This window comes from Girardinichthys multiradiatus, chromosome 21, assembly GCF_021462225.1.
Source record: "Girardinichthys multiradiatus isolate DD_20200921_A chromosome 21, DD_fGirMul_XY1, whole genome shotgun sequence".
NCBI lineage: Eukaryota > Metazoa > Chordata > Actinopteri > Cyprinodontiformes > Goodeidae > Girardinichthys > Girardinichthys multiradiatus.
The window spans coordinates 7,527,378-7,552,463 of NC_061813.1; the positions used below are offsets into that span (position 1 = coordinate 7,527,378).

The window sequence follows — 25,086 nt, forward strand, 5'->3', positions numbered from 1 at the left end:
CAAACAAAGATAAATGATTCTTTTTGGGATAAAATGCTGTTTTTAAATATATGATGACATGATCTAGCCACAAGAAGATGTTTGACACACAAAACTTGTAAAACGTTGCTGTTTCTCCTGTTAAAAGTGCTCAAATTAGATAACAAATCAGCAGGTCTTTCCATTCAGCTGTACTCGGGTGGTAGGAGTTCGTCGCGTAATCGGTGGTTTGCCGCGGTTCAATCCCCGCTCTGTCCATCTCAGTTGTTGTGTCCTTGGGCAAGACACTTCACCCGACTTGCCAGCTGTGGCTACATTGTAGCTCACCTCTCTCAAAGTGTCAATGTGTGCATGAATGGGTGAATGACTGATTGTAGTGTAAAGTTCTTTGGAGTCCTGATTTTGTATTTATTTTTTTGATAAACTGCTATACAAGTTCAGGCAATTTACCATTTACCCTAAATAATTTGACCCATAGACATACTGTAAGACCTAGTTTAAGGAGAGGTCTTTTCACACCTTTTTTAATCATAGTGGCCATTTTGATGTGGACTACTGTGGGAAATTAACATTTGTTATGCACTTGATGCATTAAATTATTTGATATATTACATTAAGTGCGTTTGAACTATTTACATATATTAAATGATCATATATTTGCTCTGGATAAAATTATTTAAATAAATTTAAATAAGGTTTCTTTTATTAAAATGAGTTCAATTAATAGTATTATTCTTAGTATAATTTTAAGGGCTTGCTTTAACTTCAAAAACAACAAGATAAGATACAGTTGCTTGAAGTTAAGGGTTATCTGTTTTCTTGTTTTGTTGCACAATTACATGAAGCTAAAAAAAAAAGAAGCTTTACCTGATGACAGCGTGCAGGCATTGGATGTGAAACTGTAGATGTTATCTGTCAGAGTATATAGGTCCTTCTCAAAATATTAGCATATTGTGATAAAGTTCATTATTTTCAATAATGTCATGATGAAAATTTAACATTCATATATTTTAAATTCATTGCACACTAACTGAAATATTTCAGGTCATTTATTGTCTTAATACAGATGATTTTGGCATACAGCTCATGAAAACCCAAAATTCCTATCTCACAAAATTAGCATATCATTAAAAGGGTCTCTAAACGAGCTATGAACCTAATCATCTGAATCAACGGGTTAACTCTAAACACCTGCAAAAGATTCCTGAGGCCTTTAAAACTCCCAGCCTGGTTCATCACTCAAAACCCCAATCATGGGTAAGACTGCCGACCTGACTGCTGTCCAGAAGGCCACTATTGACACCCTCAAGCAAGAGGGTAAGACACAGAAAGACATTTCTGAACGAATAGACTGTTCCCAGAGTGCTGTATCAAGGCACCTCAGTGGGAAGTCTGTGGGAAGGAAAAAGTGTGGCAGAAAACGCTGCACAACGAGAAGAGGTGACCAGACCCTGAGGAAGATTGTGGAGAAGGGCCGATTCCAGACCTTGGGGGACCTGCGGAAGCAGTGGACTGAGTCTGGAGTAGAAACATCCAGAGCCACCGTGCACAGGCGTGTGCAGGAAATGGGCTACAGGTGCCGCATTCCCCAGGTCAAGCCACTTTTGAACCAGAAACAGCGGCAGAAGCGCCTGAGCTGGGCTACAGAGAAGCAGCACTGGACTGTTGCTCAGTGGTCCAAAGTACTTTTTTCGGATGAAAGCAAGTACTGGATGTCATTCGGAAATAAAGGTGCCAGAGTCTGGAGGAAGACTGGGGAGAAGGAAATGCCAAAATGCCAGAAGTCCAGTGTCAAGTACCCACAGTCAGTGATGGTCTGGGGTGCCGTGTCAGCTGCTGGTGTTGGTCCACTGTGTTTTATCAAGGGCAGGGTCAATGCAGCTAGCTATCAGGAGATTTTGGAGCACTTCATGCTTCCATCTGCTGAAAAGCTTTATGGAGATGAAGATTTCATTTTTCAGCAGCATCCCCTCCTTGAACCATCACCTTAACGTGGTGGAGGGGTTTGAGTGCTCAAATGATCCTAGAGGCTATGTTGTCTGGGGCCTAAATGCCCCTGGTAGGGTCTCCCATGGCAAACAGGTTCTAGGTGATGGGTCAGACAAAGAGTGGTTCAAGAATCCCTCATGAAGAAAAAAAATATCGAGGCACGTGACGTCGCCCGGTACGGCGGAGCCAGGGTCCCACCCTGGAGCCAGGCCTGGGGTCGGGACTCGTCGGAGAGCGCCTGGTGGCCGGGTTGCTCCTCGCGGGACCCGGCCGGGCCAAGCCCGAATGAGAGACGCGAGATCGGGAGGAATGGCCTCCCCGATCTGAATCCGAGTGGTGTTTTGTTATTGGACTTCTGTGCTAGTCACGGTTTGTCCATAACAAACACCATGTTCAAACACAAGGGTGTCCATCAGTGGACTTGGCACCAGGACACCCTAGGCAGGAGGTCGATGATCGACTTTGTTGTCGTATCATCAGATCTTCGGCCGCATGTTTTGGACACTCGGGTGAAGAGAAGGGCTGAGCTGTCCACTGATCATCACCTGGTGGTGAGTTGGATCCGCTGGAGGAGGAGAAAGCCAGTCAGACTTGGCAGGCCCAAGCGCATAGTGAGGGTCTGCTGGGAACGTCTGGCGGAGACCTCGGCCAGGGATGTATTCAACTCCCACCTCCGGGAGAGCTTCGACCAGATCCCGGGGGATGTTGGAGACATAGAGTCCGAGTGGACCATGTTCTCCGCATCTATTGTCGATGCTGCTGCCCGTAGCTGTGGCCGTAAGGTCTGCGGTGCCTGTCGCGGCGGCAATCCCAGAACCCGGTGGTGGACACCGGCAGTAAGGGATGCTGTTAAGCTGAAGAAGGAGTCCTATCGGCTGTGGTTGGCTTGTGGGACTCCTGAGGCGTCTGACGGGTACCGTGAGGCCAAGCGTGCTGCGGCCCGGGCTGTGGCAGAGGCAAAAACACGGGCCTGGGAGGAGTTCGGTGAGGCCATGGAGAAGGACTACCGGTTGGCCTCGAAGCGATTCTGGCAAACCGTCCGTCGCCTCAGGAGGGGAAAGCAGTGCTTCGCCAACACTGTTTATAGTGGGGGCGGGAGACTGCTGACCTCGACTGAGGACATTATCGGGCGGTGGAAGGAGTACTTCGAGGATCTCCTCAATCCTGCAATCACGCATTCCGTGGTGGAAACAGAGGCTCGGGACTCGGGGTCAGACTCTTTCATCACCCAGGCTGAAGTCACCGAGGTGGTTAAAAAGCTCCGTGGTGGCAAGGCTTCAGGGGTGGATGAGATCCGCTCTGAGTACCTCAAGTCTCTGGATGTTGTAGGGCTGTCATGGTTGACACGTCTCTTCAACATTGCGTGGCGGTCGGGGACAGTGCCTCTGGACTGGCAGACTGGGGTGGTGGTCCCCCTTCATAAGAAGGGGGACCGGAGGGTGTGTTCCAACTACAGGGGGATCACACTCCTCAGCCTCCCTGGTAAGGCCTACGCCAGGGTATTGGAGAGGAGAGTCCAACCGATAGTCGAACCTCGGCTTCAGGAGGAGCAGTGTGGTTTTCGTCCCGGCGGTGGAACACTGGACCAGCTCTATACCCTCTACAGGGTGCTCGAGGGTTCATGGGAGTTTGCCCAACCGGTTCACATGTGTTTTGTGGACCTGGAGAAGGCATTCGACTGTGTCCCTCGTGATGCCCTGTGGGGCGTGCTCCAGGAGTATGGAATCGGGGGCCCTTTACAAGGGGCCATCCGGTCCCTGTACGAGCGGAGCAGGAGTTTGGTCCGCATTGCCGGCACTAAGTCGGACCTGTTCCCGGTGCATGTTGGACTCCGGCAGGGCTGCCCTTTGTCACCGGTCCTGTTCGTAACTTTTATGGACAGGATTTCTAGACGCAGCCAAGGGCCGGAGGGGGTCGGGTTTGGGGACCAGTGGATTTCGTCTCTTCTTTTTGCAGATGACGTGGTCCTGCTGGCCCCCTCTAGCCAAGACCTACAGCATGCGCTGTGGCGGTTCGCAGCCGAGTGTGAAGCGGCTGGGATGAGGATCAGCTCCTCCAAGTCCGAGGCCATGGTACTCGACCGGAAAAGGGTGGCTTGTCCTCTTCAGGTTGGAGGGGAGTTCCTGCCTCAGGTGGAGGAGTTTAAGTATCTCGGGGTCTTGTTCACGAGTGAGGGAAGAATGGAGCGGGAGATTGACAGACGGATCGGTGCGGCTGCCACAGTAATGGGGGCGCTGTGCCAGTCCGTTGTGGTGAAGAGAGAGCTGAGCCGAAAAGCAAAGCTCTCAATTTACTGGTCGGTGTACGTTCCTACCCTCACTTATGGCCATGAACTTTGGGTCATGACCGAAAGAACGAGATCCCGGATACAAGCGGCTGAAATGAGCTTCCTCCGTAGGGTGGCTGGGCACTCCCTTAGAGATAGGGTGAGGAGCTCGGCCATCCGGGAGGGGCTCGGAGTAGAGCCGCTGCTCCTCCACATCGAGAGGAGCCAGTTGAGGTGGCTCGGGCATCTATACCGGATGCCTCCTGGACGCCTTCCTTGGGAGGTGTTCCAGGCACGTCCCACCGGGAGGAGGCCCAGGGGACGGCCCAGGACACGCTGGAGGGACTATGTCTCTCGGCTGGCCTGGGAACGCCTTGGGCTCCCCCTGGAGGAACTGGAGGAGGTGTCTGGAGAGAGGGACGTCTGGGCGTCTCTGTTGAGTCTGCTGCCCCCGCAACCCGGTCCCGGATAAAGCGGAAGACGACGAGTACGAGTACGAGTACGAGACCTGGCACCTGCTCACAGTGCCAAAACCACTGGTAAATGGTTTACTGACCATGGTATCATTGTGCTCAATTGGCCTGCCAACTCTCCTGACCTGAACCCCATAGAGAATCTGTGGGATATTGTGAAGAGAACGTTGAGAGACTCAAGACCCAACACTCTGGATGAGCTAAAGGCCGCTATCAAAGCATCCTGGGCTCCATAAGACCTCAGCAGTGCCACAGGCTGATTGCCTCCATGCCACGCCGCATTGAAGCAGTAATTTCTGCAAAAGGATTCCCGACCAAGTATTGAGTGCATAACTGTACATGATTATTTGAAGGTTGACGTTTTTTGGATTAAAAACACTTTTCTTTTATTGGTCGGATGAAATACTAATTTTGTGAGATAGGTATTTTGGGTTTTCATGAGCTGTATGCCAAAATCATCCGTATTAAGACAATAAAAGACCTGAAATATTTCAGTTAGTGTGCAATGAATCTAAAATATATGAATGTTAAATTTTAATCATGACATTATGGAAAATAATGAACTTTATCACAATATGCTAATATTTTGAGAAGGACCTGTACTTTGTTTTAGGTAAGGTATAATTAACATAAAGGATCCAGTGTGTGTGTGTGTGTTTCTGTGTAGGGGGTGTAACTTGTCTCGCAGAAGCTGGTGGTGAGATTGTACAACAAGGAGCGGTGAAGGCAGAACACAGATCTCCTGGAATGCAGCACTGCATCATCAGAGAATGTCAATAGTCTCAACCTGAACACTCCTCATCTATTCTTTTAGATAGGTTGCTCATTCCCTATAAAAAGTCTGTAAACTACTAGAGAAGACACCTTCTTCTGTTCTTCTTCTGAGAAGACGGGGTCTGGGTGCCAGCTGAATCTCACTGAAAACAATTAAGGTCCACGCGCAGGAAAATTGTAGATTTGTAACAATTTTCCTCTTTATGATTATCATTATCTCTTTTATCATAGTCAAACTTATTGCTGTTTAATGAGTCTTTATTGTTTCCTTCTTACAGGGCAATAAACAAATAGATAGCGATCTTGCAGTATAATCTGTGCCTTCTAATAGTCTTCATATTCCTTAAACCTCTACACATTTTGTAACATTGCAACTACAAACCCCAAATACAAATATAAATCTGAAAGAAAAGAGTGGCATGTTTCTGTATTCAGCCACCTCTGAGTCAATACTTTATATAACCACCATTTGTTCCAGTTACATCTGGCAGTCTTTTGAGGTATCTTCTCTTTATAAAAAACAATTTAAATAGTCAGTGAGTCATTTTCTACCACTTATTCCATAGTGGGTCGCAGGGGAGCTGGTGCCTATCTCCAGCAGTCTATGGGAGAGATGCAGGGTACACCCTGGACAGGTCGCCAGTCCATCGCAGGGCAACACACAAACAACCACGCACACACTCATTCATACACCTAAGGGCAATTTACAGTGACCAATTAACCTAACAGGCATGTCTTTGGACTGTGGGAGGAAGCCATAGTACCCCGTGAGAACCCACGCATGCACAATTTAAAGAACGTTTTTCAAATTTGAAATTTTTGCCTACTCTTCTTTTTCAAATAGCTCAAGTGCTGTTGGATCAGAGGGAGATTGTGAACAGTAGTTTGCAGGGAAAAGGCTGCTTTGTTTGACTTGGACACAGTTGATCATCCTGAAGCAGGAACTTAGTCAGGTAAGTTAAAGGTTTTGTGAAATATAACAAATGCGTAGGGATATCTGGATTACTTTACTCCGCAGAGTACAGAGTACTACGTATGCTTTCTTTAGAATGATTACTTGTAGAGGAATATAAAGTGTTACGTTTTCCCCATTGCTGATGATAAAACCCAGATGCTGACACCCGTTCAACCCACCTTATCCTTGAGACCCTCATTGACTTCAGGACTGCAGCTGATTTATTACCCAACTAAGGTATGGGCAGGTTGAGCATTTATCATACTAGTTGTTCTTTCTTTTATTAAATGTTTTGCTTATGAAAAAACAATCTACAAAGCTCATATTCTTTGTCTCCATATTCTGAGTTTGCGTTGTTAATCTTTTTTGCCGTTGTGCTTTTATTTTACAAGGAGAAGGATGCAGCATCCATCAGCCAGGTTTTAATGTGTTCTTTATCTAAACATATCTAAAAACGCCTTTCCAGACCCCTGTTGAGACACGTAGAAAAAGCAAAAAACTTGAGAAACCATCAACCCTGTATGTCAGTCTATGTGGACGGGCGTGTCTCGGTCAGATTGCAGTTGTGCCGTACTCTTTCCATTTTTGGATGATGTATTGAACAATGATCCCATTGTTAAACTTTGGGCTACTATTTCATAACCTAACACTACTTTACACTTCTCCACAATCTGACCTGTCTGCTGTGTTCTTTGGTCTTCATATTGCTGTTTGTTCCCTGATGTTCTCTACCAAACTTCTGAGGCCTTAACAGAACAGCTGCATTTCTACTAAGTGTAGATTACACATTGTTGGACTTCTGAAAGCAATTAGTTGCACTGAATTTTATTAAGGGTATAAGTAAAAGGAGCTGAATAGAAATACATGCAAACAAATTACACATATAACTTTCCTTCCCCTTCAAAGTTATGCATGATAAAAACAGATTGCCTTCTTTTGCAAGGCACTATAAATAGCGACAGGTATAAGAATCGGAGGAAATTTGGAAATCTTTTGCTACATTTTTGTGAATGTCATTAAACTTTTTGCTTTATGCACAGGTGGAGAAGGTTATAAACATACATACTGCGTAAAACATCAGCACACAGCTTAAGAAGATGTTCATCTGAGGGAGTTTTGCCCTGAAACACACAGATATTGCATGAGTCAAGTAAGCCACACCAGAAACAGGAACACAGTCTCATCTTGTCTCTGATTATGCCTGCAAATTTACAGGAACTTCTCACTGCTTCCCACATACACCGGCAACAGTGTTTTCTCTCAAACCTCATTCAGCTAGTCCTGCCATTAGATAACTGCCCATGTCTTTAGGCTCATTCCATTCAACTGAGGATAAAAGCACCTGAGGAGTTTCACTCACTGGTTTTCCAGGATACCCGGGTTGGCCTGGTTGACCTGGAAGTCCATCTTCGCCAGAAAATCCCCGAGGACCAACAATACCCAAATGGCCTGTATCACCCTTTTTTCCTTCGAGCCCCCTTGGCCCAGTGTCACCTTTCAGTCCTCTCTGAAGAAAAATAAAGGGCAGCAGAAAAAGTCACAATAGAAGCAGATTTAGCTCTATGAGTCTTCTATAGCATGCAGGTTTGACAGGATGTCTCACTGTGCTCTAAAATAATACAGAATGGAGGTGTGCCTCCACAAACCTCTCCTTTCCATCCCTTGGGTCCCACTTCCCCCTGCCAGAAAAAGAAAATTAAGAAGAAGGACAAAGTAAGAGAATGGCATGAGAGGAGAAAGAGAGTCAGTTAGAAACTAAGCCTGTATGTCAGAATAGCTGTTCCTGATGCTTTCATTGCTGGTTCAGAACCCTTCTTTGTCATTCAAAACTTGTGGCTTCCAGAACATTTCAGGTTTTTGAATGTGTTTACAGTCGGGGCAGCAGTGATAATTTGCTGGATCAACTGTTGGCTCACAGAATGGCACACAACAAACAGAGCTAACTGTTTTATTAGCACCTTAATTGGCTAGCCTATCAGCACTCCTCTCTTCTCTGACAAACTGAGAGGATGTTGACCGCTTGGCTGTAACTTTATTCCCAGATCCAGGCACCGACCTCCAAGGTGTATGGAACACAGCCTTCATCATGCTGCAGCTCAGTAAACAGGTTTAGGATCTCAGTGTGGACATCAATAACTAAATCTAAATCCTTCATAGCAATCTGCAATTTCTCTGCTACATTTGTTTAAAGCTCATTCATTTGGGAACACAAATCTTTTATTGCCTGTTGTTGCTTGGAGACAAGAGGCTAGCTGCCACACACCCATTTCTAATTTACCCAGCAGAAAACGGGTACCTAGTTCAATAATATTTCTGATTTATTTGAACTGGTCACACATTAGTGATTCACTGCTGATGCTTTTAGCCTTAAGCACTTAGGTTGAAGTGGAATTAAAAAGCATGAAAATGTTCCCAAGCAGCACATGCTGTACAATATGACCATCATTCCTCACTACAGGTTTTAAATAGTTGCAGATAATTTTGGTTCAGCCAAGTCCAGGTATTAATTGGTTAAAGAGCCAAACTTAAAGTTGTTCAAACTGCCCACTGATTACCTAATTTTAACCAAATTTCACCTGCTTCTTGAGGCAGCTGACCTCAAAGAATTAAATGAATCAGCTTGTGAACAGGTATTTTTTTCAAAAGGTGGTGGTTCAAGCTCAAGCATTGCCAGGGTGCAAGAGATGCCTAAAATGTCTTGAGCATCTTTTAAAGTCACTTCTGGAAAAGGTTTTTGTTTTATAGATATTTAATGAAGTTAATTTTAAATCCTGATTTATGACACTTGCAGTGAAGATTTGTCTGGAGCAACGGAAACTGGTATTAAATGCTGAAAAATCCGAAATGATGCCTTTTTTCAGATTCATCCATTTCCTCTGAAAACATCCCTCCTCTTAATCAGAACTGCCCAAGGTAAAACCTGTGAGCTGTTGTGTTACTATGAGGAGGTTCAGTTCCAGAAATAGACACACAAGCTTTAAAAATATCTAAACTTTGCTGCAACATAGTAGAAGCACAGACACTTACAGGCATGCCAGGAGTCCCTGGTTCTCCATCTTCTCCTCGCTCCCCCTGGAAACAGACCCACCATGATCATGTGTCTCTTGTACCAGACCGTGTTCTCCGTTTGTGTGTGTATGCACTCACACATACATATATTACGTATTTATATCTTAACAGAGACTTCATTCTTTGACCTAACCCTAGTACACACCTAACCCTAAACCTAACCTAAACCCAATTCACACCTTAGGTCCTAAATCTAACCTCAAAACAGCACTTTTCATTTGGGCCTCTATAAGGAGCAGTGGGTCCTGACAAGGTGGTATATGTTGGAAAAAAGGGCCTTACACAGTAACACATGCTAGAACACACACATACCCTTGTGTGAGATGGTGAGAGTGAGAGAGACAGAGAGAGAAAGAGAAGGTGGAAAGCTCATCATTACTCCTTCCAGCCAAGAAGAGCAACCCAATCAGATTGCAGATAGGGATTGGCCAGTAGCAACCTTTAACAAATATGAAAATTGTTCTTGTGTGTAGGGCTTCCCAGCCACATCCTGCAGCTCTGTGTCGTACCAATCAGTTAAATCACAGCTGTGTTCCATTTGTGACTAAAACTAGCTTTAAAGATGTGAATGTGCACAATCTTCTACAGTGCTGAGGTGCCAAACATTTTTCTGTATTTTCTACTTGTTTATCAAAGCATTTTGGTCATAATGTCTTAACTTAAATCTCACACTTGGTGTGTGTGACTGACAATGCACATCTGTTAGATAATAAAAGAGTCATATTTTGTAGAGAGTAGTGTTTCTATTTTAAACATTGTTTGTACATCCACACACACAATCATGCCTAATGAAAATTTGTAGAGACCAATTCACCTAATGGTAATGTTTATGAAGTGTGGGAGAAAACCGGAGTACCCAGAAAAAACCCACTTATGAACAGGGAGAACAAGCAAATCTCGTGGAGAAAGAGCCCAGGTTGGGATTCAATCCTACTACTTTTTGCTGCAAGGGAACAGGGCTAGCCACTGCCCCACCAACCAGTCCTTTATGAACATGCAGCTTTAAAATTCCACTTAATTTTACAAGCTGTTGAGTTTGGCTCTGGTTTATATGATACAGACTTTAATTGGAGCTTTAGATTGATCATTGAGATTATTTTTGTAACTTAGCAGTAGAGGGGAAAAAAAGGAAAAAGTAGTTTTAGTAGTAGCATTAGTGTAAAATTTCCACAACAGTTTATTGTAGAGTTTTTTCCTCTGAGTATAGATTTACATTAAAACACTAATGAAACTAACCAAACTTTTCATTTATATATATTTTTTTGTTCTTTTTATCTGTGTGCATTTTTAATACCAAACTAAAACAGTAATGATCCATAAAGTAAGAAAGTCTTTGACATCAAAAAATGATGGACTTTTAAGGTTCTTGAAAGTAGCCCGTGAAGAAAACCAAAGCATTTTATGGCACACAGGCCATGATCACAACTTTTTAAATATCTTTGGCAGGCTGGTACGAAAATTGCTAATTAAACATGCATAAAGTGTTAATTGCTCAAATGTGGTGCTTTTATTTTGAAAAACCGGCCCTTTTGTGTTGAAGATGAAGTCTGTCCTTTCCTGCAAAAACACCCTTATTAATCAAGTTGTCTCAGAGCTCACACCCCTGTAAAGAGCTTTCTAGTTCCCGGAAAACGCTTGGAAATTTCAATTTGTTTTGATGTTAACTAATATTAGCAATACAAGCTGATAACACTAAATGTCTCTCCATTTTGTGTGTTGAAACAAAAAACAAACATGTTCAAAAATGGATATTTTGTGTTTCCACTGGTTTAATGAGACTGTCAGAAGTGTTTAGTTTGTACTTTATAATAGCCATTATTCTCAACTCTCCTCCAGCAATGTGACATTGTATGGAGGCTCTGCACCAACAGATGGAAAGGGTTTGGGTTTCTGTGAGAAAGTTCAGTTCATACTGAAAAAATTAAGACAGAACCAGGATTTTAACTAAGAGAGTTGAACCTCACATAGCAAACCCTGAGTATAGGATCCAAAATGGCTGCCATCCATAATAATAATATAGACTTTATTGATCTCACAATGGAGAAATTGTCCTCTGCATTTAACCCATCCCTTAGGGAGCAGTGAACTGCCATTGTGCGGCGCCCAAGGAGCATAAAGGGGCTAAGGGTTTTGCTCAGGGACCCAAAATGGCAGGATGTGGGATTTGAACCAGGGTACTTAGAGAATATAGTGAAAGTGTCCTGTATAAAATAATGAGCAGTTCTGACCATTTGATCATTAAACTAGTGGCACCTAGAATTGTGTGATATCTTTTTGTGAGCATATTCCTTTAGTGTCTTTACACAAAATGAAAAAAAGAATACATCATCATCTTCCTTTGCTACAAACAGTTAGCACCGCAATAATTAGCAAATCCCACCAGTTTTCTGACTTTCAAGTAAAATGCACTCATCTCCCAGATCTAAGCTCAGACTTCAGAGACAGTTTAAATTCAGCAGTTCAATTTCAGGGTGTTACAGTTACACTTTTTTCAACTATGAAATTCCAACTCCAGAGTAAAAATGGAACACTTTATAAATTATTTATTTGCAGAATGTGATGAAAGTTCCCCGTATAAACTATTTATCAGCACTGTTGGGACCCCAGCCATGGATGAACATGGACCCTGAAATATACAACATTAAAGGCCAATATGAACATTTCTGGAACTTCAAAGTAAATCACATTAACTTACTTTGAAGCTTAGCCCAGGAAGAGGATGAGTTAGAGCTGGAATCTTTGACCTAAAGACACCTTCCCCCCTCTACTCTGTCTCATTCCAGCTCCGGACAGCGGTTAATAGAGGGACCAGAGCACGCATCAGCTAAAAGCCTTGAAACTCGCTGACAAGTAAGGCTTCAAAGAATCCTTGGATGCAAAAGTGACTACGATCACTCTGATCGTATCCAACAAAGTTAAGTAATGAATTTGCTTTTCGAGTACCCGGCATTTATTCATTCATAAAAAAGGTATAACAAGACAAGCGTGGCTTGACTTTTCTCTCAAAATAGAAAACTTTAAAAGATACATGTTCGACTTTAAGTAGATATAAGGTAAGGTAAGGTAAGTTTATTTATATAGCGATTTTCAGCAACAAGACACTCAAAGCCCTGTACATACAATTACAATACAATCACAAAGCAAATAAACACAGATACAGACACAGAAAAACAAATCAAATGATAAAATCAAACAACAGAGGTCCTTTAAAAAAGTAAAATAAAATAAAGAATAGAATGATGGACAAGAAAATGAATGGAAAATTGGACTGAAAACGCAGCTAATCATGCCTAGATGGCACAGTCAAAGGCCACTCTAAACAAATAAGTTTTCAATCTTGATCTAAAGCAACTTAGGGTTTCGGCGCTTTTACAGTTTTCTGGCAGTTTATTTCAGATTAGTGGAGCATAAGAACTAAAAGCTGCTTCTCCGTGTTTGGTTCTGGTTTTAAGTATGCAGAGTAGATTTGAGAGAGATGACTTGAGAGGTCTGGCTGGTTGATACACTGACAACAAGTCTGTAATGTATTTTGGTGCTAAGCCATTCAGTGATTAACAGAAGTATTTTAAACTCTATTCTCTGAGCAACAGGGAGCTAGTGTAAGGACTTTAGAACTGGGGTGATGTGCTCCACTTTCTTAGTTCTAGTGAAGACGCGGGCAGCAGCGTTCTGGATCAACTACAGCTGTCTGATTGACTTTTTAGGCAGGCCTGTGAAGACACCGTTGCAGAAATTAATTCTACTAAAGATGAACGCATGAATTAGTTTTTCAAGGTCCTGCTGAGACATTAGTCCTTTAATCCTGGAGATGTTCTTTAGGTGATAGAAGGCCGACCTAGTTACTACCTTTTTGTGCCTCTGAAGGTTCAGGTCTGAGTCCATCACTACACCCAGGTTTCAAGCCTGACTGGTGGTTTCTAGCTGTATTAACTGAAGCTGTGTGCTAACTTTTCAATGCTCTTCCTTTGGTCCAAAGATTATTACTTCAGTTTTGTTTTGATTCAGCTGAAGAAAATTTAGGCCCATCCATGCATTGATTTCTTCTAAGCATTTACCCAGTGCTTGAATGGGTTCATGGTCACCTGGTGACATCGTAACGTATAGCTGTGTGTCGTCTGCATAGTTATGATAACTTACGTTGTTATTTATTAAAATCTGAGTTAGGGGGAGCATGTAGATATTGAATAGGAGGGGCCCTAAGATGGACCCTTGGGGAATGCCACATGTGATTTTTGTGCTCTCTGATGTAAAGTTACCTACTAACACAAAAAAGTCCCTGTCCTTCAAGTAGGATTTAAACAAGTTGAGTGCTGTACCAGAAAGGCCGACCCAGTTTTCCAGGCGCTCTAATAAAATGGAGTGATCAACAGTGTCGAATGCTGCACTAAGGTCCAATAACACTTGCACTGTGGTTCTTCCACAGTCTGCATTTATACGGATGTCATTGAACACCTTCACAAGAGCTGTCTCTGTACTGTGGTGAGCACGAAAGCCTGACTGGAAGACATTGAAGCAGTTGGTCATTGTTAGGAAGTTGTTTAACTGCCCAAACACAGCTTTTTCAATTATATTACTGATGAAGGGGAGGTTTGATATAGGCCTGTAGTTCTGTAGTAGCAGCTTGTCCAAGTTGCTCTTTTTCAATAGAGGTTTGATAATTGCTGTTTTTAGGGCCTGGGGGAAAACACCTGACAAAAGGGATGTGTTTATTATTTGTGTTAAATCAGATGTTATCACAGGCAAAGCTTTCTTAAGGAAAGCTGTGGGTAAAAGATCGAAACAGCAGGAAGAAAAGCTTTGTTGCTGTACGATTTCTTCTAAGATTTTGCAGTTTATTTGGTGAAATTGGAGACAACATTGGTACTGGAGTTGATGTTGATGTGCTGACTGTCCCTTTGATCTTTTGGGTTTTTTCAGTAAAGAATTTAGCAAATTCATTGCAGGCCCTGGTAGAGTGGAGTTCAGATGCTACAGTTACAGGAGGGTTTGTTAACCTGTCGACTGTGGCAAATAATGCACGAGCATCGTTAATGTTTTTGCTGATGATCTCAGAAAAGAAAGATTCCCTTGCATTTTTCAATTGTAGGTTATATCTGTATAGTCTCTCTTTATAGATAATATAGTGAACCTGGAGTCCAGTCTTTTGTCACCTGCGTTCAGCTTTTCGACACTCCTTTTTTTCACTTCTGACTGGTGGAGCACTTCTCCATGGAGACATTTTCTTCCCAGAAACGACTTTCACTTTAATTGGAGCAATTGAATCAATGATGTCCGAGATTTTAGAATGAAAGTTATCTACCAGCTCATCTACAGTGTTACAGGGCAAAGTGGAGGTAGAAGAGTAAATCTGGTTAAAGTTTCAGCAGCACTGTCCTTAAAGATGCGTTTTGTTATCATGTCTCTTTGGCAAACTGAGTCATTGCAGATGATGCTTTCAAAAATAACAGAAAAGTGGTCAGATAGAGCAACATTAGTTACAGACACCTTGGAAATGTTTAGACCCTTAGTGATGATCAAGTCTAAAATATGTCCCTATTTGTGCGTTTGTTGTTTAACATGTTGAGTCGAACCACAATTTCTAAGAGTGTCACATAGATCTATTGCACGTCTGTCTTCAGGATTGTCCAAGTGAATGTTGAAGACTCCCACAATAATTAAACAGTCATAGTCAACACATACCACAGATAAAAGCTCATTAAGATCACTGATAAAGTTTGTTTTGGACTTAGGAGGCTTGTAAATATTCAAGAACATTGTTCAGACCGGGCTCTTTACCTGGAGAGCCAAATATTCAAAAGAGTCAAACTTGCCCAGAAATACTTTTTTACACTCTAACAAATCTTTAAACAAAGTGGCCACTCCTCCACCTTTTCTTTGCTGTCTGATCTCACAAAGAAAATTGTAGTTCGAAGGCTTTCTTTTCTTAGCTTCAACCGCTAACAGCTGAGGTAACACGTGACTTATGACCGTCATCTTATGGCAGGCTTTGTCGTCACCAAGTTAAGAACCATTTATTCAGAAGCATTGTTAATTTCCAACCAGAAAAATTATATTTCCCTAAATATTGTTTTACTAAATGTGGTAGCTAATCAAACACCATTAAGACTCATTTATCCAGAAAGGTTTGGTTCTTAAAGAATCCTTCATGAGGACTAAAATATTGAGGCACGTGATGTCACCCGGTACTGCGGAGCCGGGGTCCCACCCTGGAGCCAGGCCTGGGGTCGGGACTCGCCGGAGAGCGCCTAGTGGCCGGGTTGCTCCTCACGGGACCCGGCCGGGCCAAGCCCGAACGAGAGACGCGAGGTCATCCCCCAGTGGGCCCACCACCTGCAGGGGGAACCGTGAGGGACCGGTGCCAAGAGTATTGGGTGGCGGACGAAGGTGGAGACCTCAGCGGCCCAATCCCTGGATGCTTAGGCTGGCTCTAGGGACGTGGAATGTCACCTCGCTGGGGGGAAAGGAGCCTGAGCTTGTGTGGGAGGTCGAGAAATATCGACTAGAAATAGTCAGGCACGCCTCCACGCACAGCGTGGGCTCTGGAACCCATCTCCTTGAGAGGGGTTGGACTCTCTTCTACTCTGGAGTGGCCCACGGGGAGTGGCGGCGGGCTTGTGAGGGTTTGCTTGTTGCCCCCCAGCTCAGCCGTCTCGTGCTGGGGTTTACCCCAGTGGATGAGAGGGTCGCATCCCTGCGCCTTCGGGTTGGGATAGGTCTCTGACTGTCATTTCGGCCTACGGGCCGAGCGGTAGTGCGGAGTACCCTGCCTTCTTGGTGTACCTGTCGGGGGTGCTGGATAGTGCCCCTCCCAGGGACTCCATTATTCTGCTGGGGGACTTCAACGCCCACGTGGGAAACGACAGTGACACCTGGAGAGGCGTGATCGGGAGGAATGGCCTCCCCGATCTGAATCCGAGTGGTGTTTTGTTATTGGACTTCTGTGCTAGTCACGGATTGTCCATAATGAACACCATGTTCAAACATAAGGGTGTCCATCAGTGTACTTGACGCCAGGACACCCTAGGCAGGAGGTCGATGATTTACTTTGTTGTCGTATCATCAGACCTTCGGCCACATGTTTTGGACACTCGGGTGAAGAGAAGGGCTGAGCTGTCCACTGATCATCACCTGGTGGTGAGTTGGATCCGCTGGAGGAGGAGAAAGCCAGACAGACTTGGCAGGCCCAAGCGCATATTGAGGGTCTGCTGGGAACGCCTGGCGGAGCCCTCGGCCAGGAATGTATTCAACTCCCACCTCAGGGAGAGCTTTGACCAGATCCTGGGTGATGTTGGAGACATAGAGTCCGAGTGGACCATGTTCTCTGCATGTATTGTCGATGCTGCTGCCCGTAGCTGTGGCCGTAAGGTCTGCGGTGTCTGTCGCGGCGGCAATCCCAGAACCCGGTGGTGGACACCGGCAGTAAGGGATGCTGTCAAGCTGAAGAAGGAGTCCTATTGGCTGTGGTTGGCTTGTGGGACTCCTGAGGCAGCTGACGGGTACCGTGAGGCCAAGTGTGCTGCAGTCCGGGCTTTGGCAGAGGCAAAAACTCGGGCCTGGGAGGAGTTCGGTGAGGCCATAGGGAAGGACTACCGGTTGGCCTCGAAGCGATTCTGGCAAACCGTCGGCGCCTCAGGAGGGGGAAGCAGTGCTTCGCCAACACTGTTTATAGTGGGGGTGGGAGGCTGCTGACCTCGACTGAGGACATTATCGGGAGGTGGAAGGAGTACTTGGAGGATCTCCTCAATCCTGCCATCACGCATTCCCTAGTGGAAGCAGAGGCTGGGGACTTGGGGTTAGACGCCTTGGCCTCCCCCCGGAGGAGCTGGAAGAGGTGTCTGGGGAGAGGGACGTCTGGGTGTCTCTGCTGAATCTGCTGCCCCCGCGACCCGGTCCGAATAAGCGGAAGACAACGAGTACGAGTACGAGGGGTTTGGTTCTTATTCAAAATAATATTTCCTTAAATATTATTTTAATATTTCCTTAATAATAATAATAATAATAATAATAATAATAATATTGTACTAAATAAAGGCAGCTAATTAAACACTATTAAGAATTAGTCATCCAGAAGGTTAGTTTTATTCAGCAAATCATTTTTCAAAATATTATTTTTATTAAAATAATGTTTTATCTGATCTTGTAATGTGAATAGTTGTTTGAAGGTATACTAATTATTACCTAAGTTAGTTCCAAGATTAACTTAACTTGATTTCCTGATTCTTCAAGATAATCCTTGGTTCTCAAACATAAATAACATTGAATGATAATGTGGCATCGATTTATTGGTCATGGTTTTTAACCTTCTTCGATTCACTTCTTCATATTGTACAAAGTTGGTCTTCCTTATTCTTTCATTCTGCTTGGTAGTTTAGTTGGATTGTTTCAGTATAGTAAAGAGTTTGCTGATTGAAATATGTTTGACTTTGAGTTGACTTATTGCTAACAGAGAGCTTAACAGGGGAGAGCTTCAGGGCCTGCGTTGCACATATAATAACACTTGTTGAGTCATTTGAGAGAATCTCCAAGTTCATCCTGTATTTAGACATGTAAAAAAATTACAACATGAATAGCATATTCAAATATATTTGCATATTTAAACTGGTGTATTAATGGGTGTGTTTGGTTTTCCCCTATGTGCACTCAATTTCACATTGATTGGAATGTACAAATGAAATGTGTCTGGATCCATATTTCTACACAGTTTTATCCATCTGGTTTTGATGATGCATACACCATCAGCAGGAATTTTATGAAGTTTTTTTGTGTATGTGGTCTCTGGTCTGTTAAATTTCAGCAAATGTTTGAGACTTAGGGTAGATCAGGCAAACAGAATCTAATGTGTGTTACTCTTAATCGATATTGTAGTGTGGCTGCTCTGCCAGCAGTTCACATGGAATAAAACCAAAAAGTACACGAGATCTACTATAAGTAAGATATTGCTTGCAAATCTGTTAACTTTCAATTAAGTAAATATTTAGATTTTTAAGTTTAAAGGGACGTTTTGTGATTTATAGATTATAGGGGGGATTTGGGGGATATTCCAACCTACCTGATTTCCTTTGGCCCCAGTCTCTCCTCTCTCACCCTAAAAACACAACACAGACTCCATGAAAACTTATTGTCAGGTAATAAAAGTAAACTAAATAAGAACATGATGATGAAGAGGACTACAGTTAATATTACCAGCACCATTATCTCCCTACTGGACAGCAAACTAAGTAGTGTGTGAACAAGACAAGGACTGTAAACTTGATATCCCCCGGTCACACTCCCAAAGAAGGGTGAAGGACAATTTTGCACACTTTAAACAAATCATGTTATTATAGCACAAAATAGTTATTACATCAAGAAGTATATATTATTGTTAGTTGTAAACATTTCCGGGATACAACATGGAAATTGTGTAAGATTCCAAAGGCCTAATTACTCTTACTCGTGTCTCAGTTGTCATTGGAAGACTCGATTCAGCATTGATTAAATCAGGTATTTTCTATACATCTTTCTTATATGTTCACTCTCACCTTATGACCTTTAAAGCCTGGCAGCCCTGTAGCACCTGGCTGGCCTGAAGTGCCTGGCTCCCCCAGCGAACCCTGAAAATGTCAAAGGTCATATCTTTGGTAAAACAAACACATAAGCTTCTTTATCAAACACTACTTCTAGTCAGTTGACCGAAATGGCACTTTATGACCATCATGGAAAACTATGTACAAAACCATAACCTCTCACTATCATGAGAACTCAATTCCCACAGTTAAGCATGGCAGTGATAGCGTCATCTTGTGGTTATGTTTGTCATAAGCAAGGCCTGGGAAGAGTGACAGAATGTGAATTATAAGTAAGCCTTCCGGAGACTTGAGACCGAAGTTGAAATTCAACATATAGCATATAAATGAAGCAACATTCCGGTTTAAGAAATATTTTCAGTCGCTTTCTTTAAATTTCAGGTTACAAAATCTATGTTACTCTATCTTTAAATGATTATGGTACTTTTTAACCCATCCAGCAGAGAAAAAGAGGTTTTACACTAGGAACAGTCAGAAAACAAATAGCTAGATTTGGCAACAGTCAAGTGAAATGTTTGAAATTCTAGGTTTAATAATGTTTTGCTTCCAATCTGGTTATTGTAAGATACTGACATGAGCTCATTGTTTCTTTCCACCGTAAGTTGTTTTAACATCACTAAAGGATCAGTGCACCTCTCAGAACTGTGCTCACGGTGGGTATTTTCAGCTGAATTTACAAATTCTATTTTACAAATCCTGTCAAAGTGAGACTTCAAGATGTTCTTGTTAAAAAAGGAGTCTGCAAAATACTTAGCTTTGGTAAGGTAAGTAATAATCCAAAAATATCAGAAAATATAGGCAGTAAATACTTTTAGAATGTTCTAAGGGCCGAACATGTTGACGAACAGAAACTGCTGCAACTCAAAAAGTGTTTTTTCTGCTTGCAGAATGTTACTTTGAATGGTCTGTTTCCACTGACTTGTTACTGTTTGATATAAGATATTGAGTTATTTGAAAGATGCTTGTTCAGGTTGCCACTGGGTTTTAACCTTGCGTTACCACATTGAGAAATAGTGTTTATTCTAAACAAGATAAAGTGACCCAGAATTAATGAACTACATTTAGGAAGTTACATTTCTAACACCCTGAAGCAAACCTTCACTCACTTTCAGTCCTGGAAGACCGGGGGGACCTGCAACTCCTGGATCACCACATTTCCCCTGGGAAAAAAAAGAGAAAGTGTGTTGACTTCATCCATAGCTGACATTTTAAATCTGCAATTAACCATCTCAGTAACCAGCACACTGGCTAGTAAGGCCTGTTAGACTGTATCTTCTATTTGCATTTTAATGTGTTTAGCACAGCAGTTCACCCTGGAAGAAAGTGAAATATTATTAATGGATATATTCTCGTCTGAACTTGTTATCGGTGTCTTCCCTGTTAACCAGCTGTGCCAATCACATCAGCACATTCAGAGGCTAGATTACTTTTTTTTAACAACAAAATGGCATCACTGTTGGGGTGGATGGTAGAGTTTGAAGTGTTAAAGTTTTAATGTTGTAAAGAATAGAAGAAACTCAAAGCTAGCTTTACCAACTTACATGAGTTGAGACTGTGTTTCATACTGGCAAGATTCATTCATTGCAACAGTACCATTGGTTAATCATTTAAAAAAGGAAGAAGAAATCACCCTATTTTCTCTAAACAAGTCAGTTCAGTAAAGCAATCTATCCTTTCATTCATGTCAGTCATGTCTATGTCCGCTCATCCTATAAGAGTTGCGGTTGGTGTTTGTCTCCATCAGCCACTGGACGAAAGGCTGGGTACACCCTGGACGGATTGCCAGTCCGTCAGAGGGCAACACAGAGAAACACAAATATAAGGGCAATTTTAGAGAGAACAGTTGACCTAGCAATCATGTTTTTGGAATGTGAGAGGAAGCCAGAGTACCAGGAGAGAACCCATCATGCACAGGGAGATCATGCATCCCTAGCTTGGAATCACATTTTAAATCTACACCTAAACCCTTAGGCAATAGAACCTGGGAACAATGTTAAATGCAAAAAATCAGTTTCAGCCTGACTTAGATGAAGATCACAGTAAATACTGTATCAGGTATGAACATTATTGTTGGAATGTTATGTACTTGAAGCTGTGTAACTTCATATACTGTAGATCCCAGACATACAATACAAAAAAAAACTTTTTTTCAAGTATTTTCAAGTATTAAGAAAATTAAATAAAAGGAACTGAAATTTAACATATGAATTTCAAACAAGTTGACTCTAAGGAAATGCTGTGTTGCATGGGGAGAGGGGAGAAGGAGAAGAACTGAGCCTCAGTTAGCATGATAACTACTTAAAACGATCAATACACTAACCTTTGGACCATCTTGGCCAATCTCTCCAGGTGGACCCTTGGGTCCCTGGACTCCCTGGAAAGAGAGGCAGAAAGGAGGACACAAATGGAAGAGGCAGGGAATGAAGGAAAGAGAGATAGATAGATGAAGAGCTTTGGGTTCAGAGTGACATAGTGTGTGATCAATCAGTCAGGAGACAATGAGAAAGCAATAAGATGGCACACTTGCAATAAAAACACATGATCATATATACACACACACACACACACACACACACACACACACATCCATATGTGCACACAAGCACATAAAAATAGGATGGGATATGAATAATTTATTCTACTTACATGTGGAAATTTGACTTTGGTTTTCAGCCAACAAAACAACACAAAACACATATCGTCTATGGTTGTCACGTATTTCAATAAAATAAGCTAACATGCATAGGATAAAAAAAGAGGTAAAACATTATCAAATACAGTTTACATATTCAGCAAAGCGGTCAGCTGCATCAAGAGCCTGGCTTTGTTGTTTTCATTCAACATGCCTTCAACAAACCTCAAATATTCCGAGACTGATTTATATATGTGACTGAAATATATAGTCAGTCGATATGAGGCACTCAATATTAATACATACCTTGGAAGGAAAATGATGCATTGTTTTAAATTTTTCTTTTTACAAATATAAATCTGTGTGGTATTCATTTAGCTTGGCTTGCGGCAAACTTTAAAAAAGGATATTATATGGCTGTTTTAAAAATGGCTTTCTTCTTGCCATTCTTCCTTAGAGACCAGATTTGAGGAGCACATGACCAATATTTGTCCTGTGAACAGACTCTCCTATCTGAGCTGTGGAGTTTGGGGTATTGTTTTAAAACCTACTAACTCTGCTTCACAACTTTATCTCTGACCCCTCTCCAGTGTTCTTTGGTCTTCATGAAGCTTTTTGTTCACTAATATTCTCTGAGAAACCTCTGATTCCTACAAAGAAACTGGATTTAAACTGCTGTTAAATTACACACATGTAGCCTCTAGTAAATAATTAGGTGACTTCTGGATGAAATTGACAGCAGTGGATGATATTTAGAGGTATCAGAGTAAAGGAAACTGACTAAAGATGCAAAACCCTTCTTTTATTTAGAAAATGTTTGAAAACCATCTTAGACATATCCTGTTTCTTTATTTATCGATTGGTAAAAATCCCAATAAAGTACATGGAAGTTTGTGGTTGTAACTTGGCAAAATGTGAAACAGCCCAAGTGGTATGAAGACTTTTGCAAGACACTGTATTCATTACCTACATACCAGGTGTGGCTAATCCTAATCTGTTGAGCAGGCTGTGCAAGCCGTCAGTAGGGTTCATGAGACAAATGCAGTCTTAAAGAAATAAAGTTGTTACTAAAAGACACATTTGTGCACCAACTGATTCACTTTCATTCTTGTTAAAACAGGAACGTTGTTCATCCTTTTCTCTTTTCTCTGTTCTCTGTTGTTGATCGACGGAATATTCTTCAATTCATGTTGTGTTTAACTACATGTATGCTTTAATTTGATACTCTAATTTATAATATATAGGTTTGAACACAAAAGGGCAGCAGAGCTCTAAACACAGAGCCACCACGAGAAACCGCTCGATCTTCTCTGAGCTCTGCAGGCATCTCTCAGTGTGTGATTAAGGTAAAAGAAACTCCAACACTGCACACTGATGGGAATGCTACATTCATCAGACGGATGCATGAGGAGGCTGGGGTCAGTTAATGATCTCATTATGGCTTCAGCTGGAACAGTTATGGGAGTGTAGAATTCAATGAAAATCAGGTGGACCTAGATATCTACTTGTATAAAGATACCTGCAGACAACATGATGGTTAATGTAATCTATCACACAGCTGCTGTCAAAAGACTTCACACCCCTGTGATAGTGCCCAGTTTTGAAAAATATTTTCATAACCTTTTCCACATGTTACATAAATTTTGTACACCCTTAAAATAATTCTTTTTTGAAGTACTTTTTTCCTTTTAGCATTTAATTTTCTTGATTTGACACCTGCCATCAATTATAGCACATCTAATTTACAGGAATTTGTTGGAATAATTGAATAAAGATTTGTCTTATAGTTTCTCCTATTTATTAACTTGACTATTTGATTATATAACCTTTCATAATGTATGTGTGAGAAAGGATGTGATGAGTTTGTCTGCAGGATAATAAATGGAGCTGAACTAGCAGAGAAGGAAGCAGTCCAGTTCAGGAGGTCATAAAGATGAAGGAGGTCATAAAGATGAAGGCTGATTACACTCAACAAAAAGTCACAACTGACCCTACCAGTTGTAGGAGACTGTGGGAAATGTGTTGTTAATGTATAAAGCTGTTTATGACCTGTTTACGATGCAGTTGTTGTTTTCCCCATCCTTTAGAGAACAATGTTTTTGTAAACTAGGGACCCCCGAAAGACAATAAAAAGAGGAAGCGGTCGGATAGGCTTCAGAGCGGTGCGGGATCTGTAACTGAGCAAATCTTGACCGTCTCTACTCGCAAAGCGAGTAAAAGGAACTATTACTTTGTCTCTCTTTTCTTTTTGTGTTGTTATTAATATTGTTAGGTTGGTTAAACCTGACAGAATTCTCTTGACATTTGCTCATGAGCATCTTTTAACTGAGATCATTGTTTGCAGAGAGATAACATATGTTTAAATATGCCTCATTGTTCTAAAGTATCAGGCAGGACAAGAGTACAAAATAAATTCCTCAGTGTGAAAGCAGTCACCCATAATTCCAGAACATATGGGACCACAGGAAGTAGGGTTTGTTATGATATTAAAATTGTAACCTTAATACCGATACTTAGTACTATTCTTACTTTAGAAAAATGTTTTGAACACACAGGATTTCCTGAAAAACTTAACTAAAACAGTATCGTGGTAAACAGGGCAAAACCAGTAAGTAGTAGGCAGTTCAGGATCCAGTTGGAAAAAAAATAATGTAATGTGACGCTTTCCTATATAGTAAAAGAGTAGACAAGATAACAGCGTGAGTATTAATATCCTTTATGGATATTAATCCAGGACTAGGTCCAGGATTCTGAATCTAGACAAATAGTCAATGGTCAAAGATTTCTCTCTCTTTATGCTTCAACCCTGAGAAATGTTACAGAAGAAGACTAAATGTTTTCCTACTGGCAAAGTATTGGCAACAGGGGTGCCAATAATTGTTTCACTGGTTACTTTGTATTTTTACTGTATTTTACACCGTCTTAGAGGAAGGAAATGTGAGCAGTTATAACTGTGTCAAAATTGTTTATTGCTGTCACTCCAAAAGTGAGGACCAAAACAATCAGCCACATCATCCTCTATCTGTTTTATAATCACTTTTAGTCTTAATGTTACATTTCCAAAAAATATAAATTCAAAACAGCTGATTGCCTGTTGTTACTAATGGAGTGCTGTGTAGAACACAGATAAAAACATCTGAGTGGTTACTACTAACCAGGTGTCCTTTGAGACCAGGTGGCCCCTGAGGCCCAGGTAAGCCTTGTTCACCCTAACAATGAATTCAGAAGCACAGGAAAAGTATTAGAGAACTTTAAACCAGCAAGAACTCCAACACAGGCCAATTCAGATATTACCAGAAATCCCTGTGGGCCCATTTCACCAGAAGGTCCTCTGGGACCCTGTGGATGACAGAAGTGCAGAAAGTTGAAATTAAATTTGCTTC

General features: G+C 42.0%; 1 protein-coding gene across 1 annotated transcript in view; it reads right to left on the minus strand.

Moving 5' to 3' along the window:
• The window catches only part of si:dkey-225n22.4 (collagen alpha-1(XXI) chain), a 97,792-nt gene that overhangs the window by 12,156 nt on the left and 60,550 nt on the right, over positions 1–25,086 (minus strand). Inside the window, exons 20-29 of the mRNA XM_047349254.1 lie at positions 24,998–25,042; positions 24,859–24,912; positions 21,392–21,445; positions 20,178–20,231; positions 19,027–19,098; positions 18,555–18,590; positions 9,464–9,508; positions 8,083–8,115; positions 7,797–7,943; positions 7,503–7,557 (exon numbers count right to left, since the gene is read on the minus strand). Of these exons, the coding sequence (XP_047205210.1) occupies positions 7,503–7,557; positions 7,797–7,943; positions 8,083–8,115; positions 9,464–9,508; positions 18,555–18,590; positions 19,027–19,098; positions 20,178–20,231; positions 21,392–21,445; positions 24,859–24,912; positions 24,998–25,042 (595 nt within the window). The remainder of the gene's footprint in view (positions 1–7,502; positions 7,558–7,796; positions 7,944–8,082; positions 8,116–9,463; positions 9,509–18,554; positions 18,591–19,026; positions 19,099–20,177; positions 20,232–21,391; positions 21,446–24,858; positions 24,913–24,997; positions 25,043–25,086) is intronic.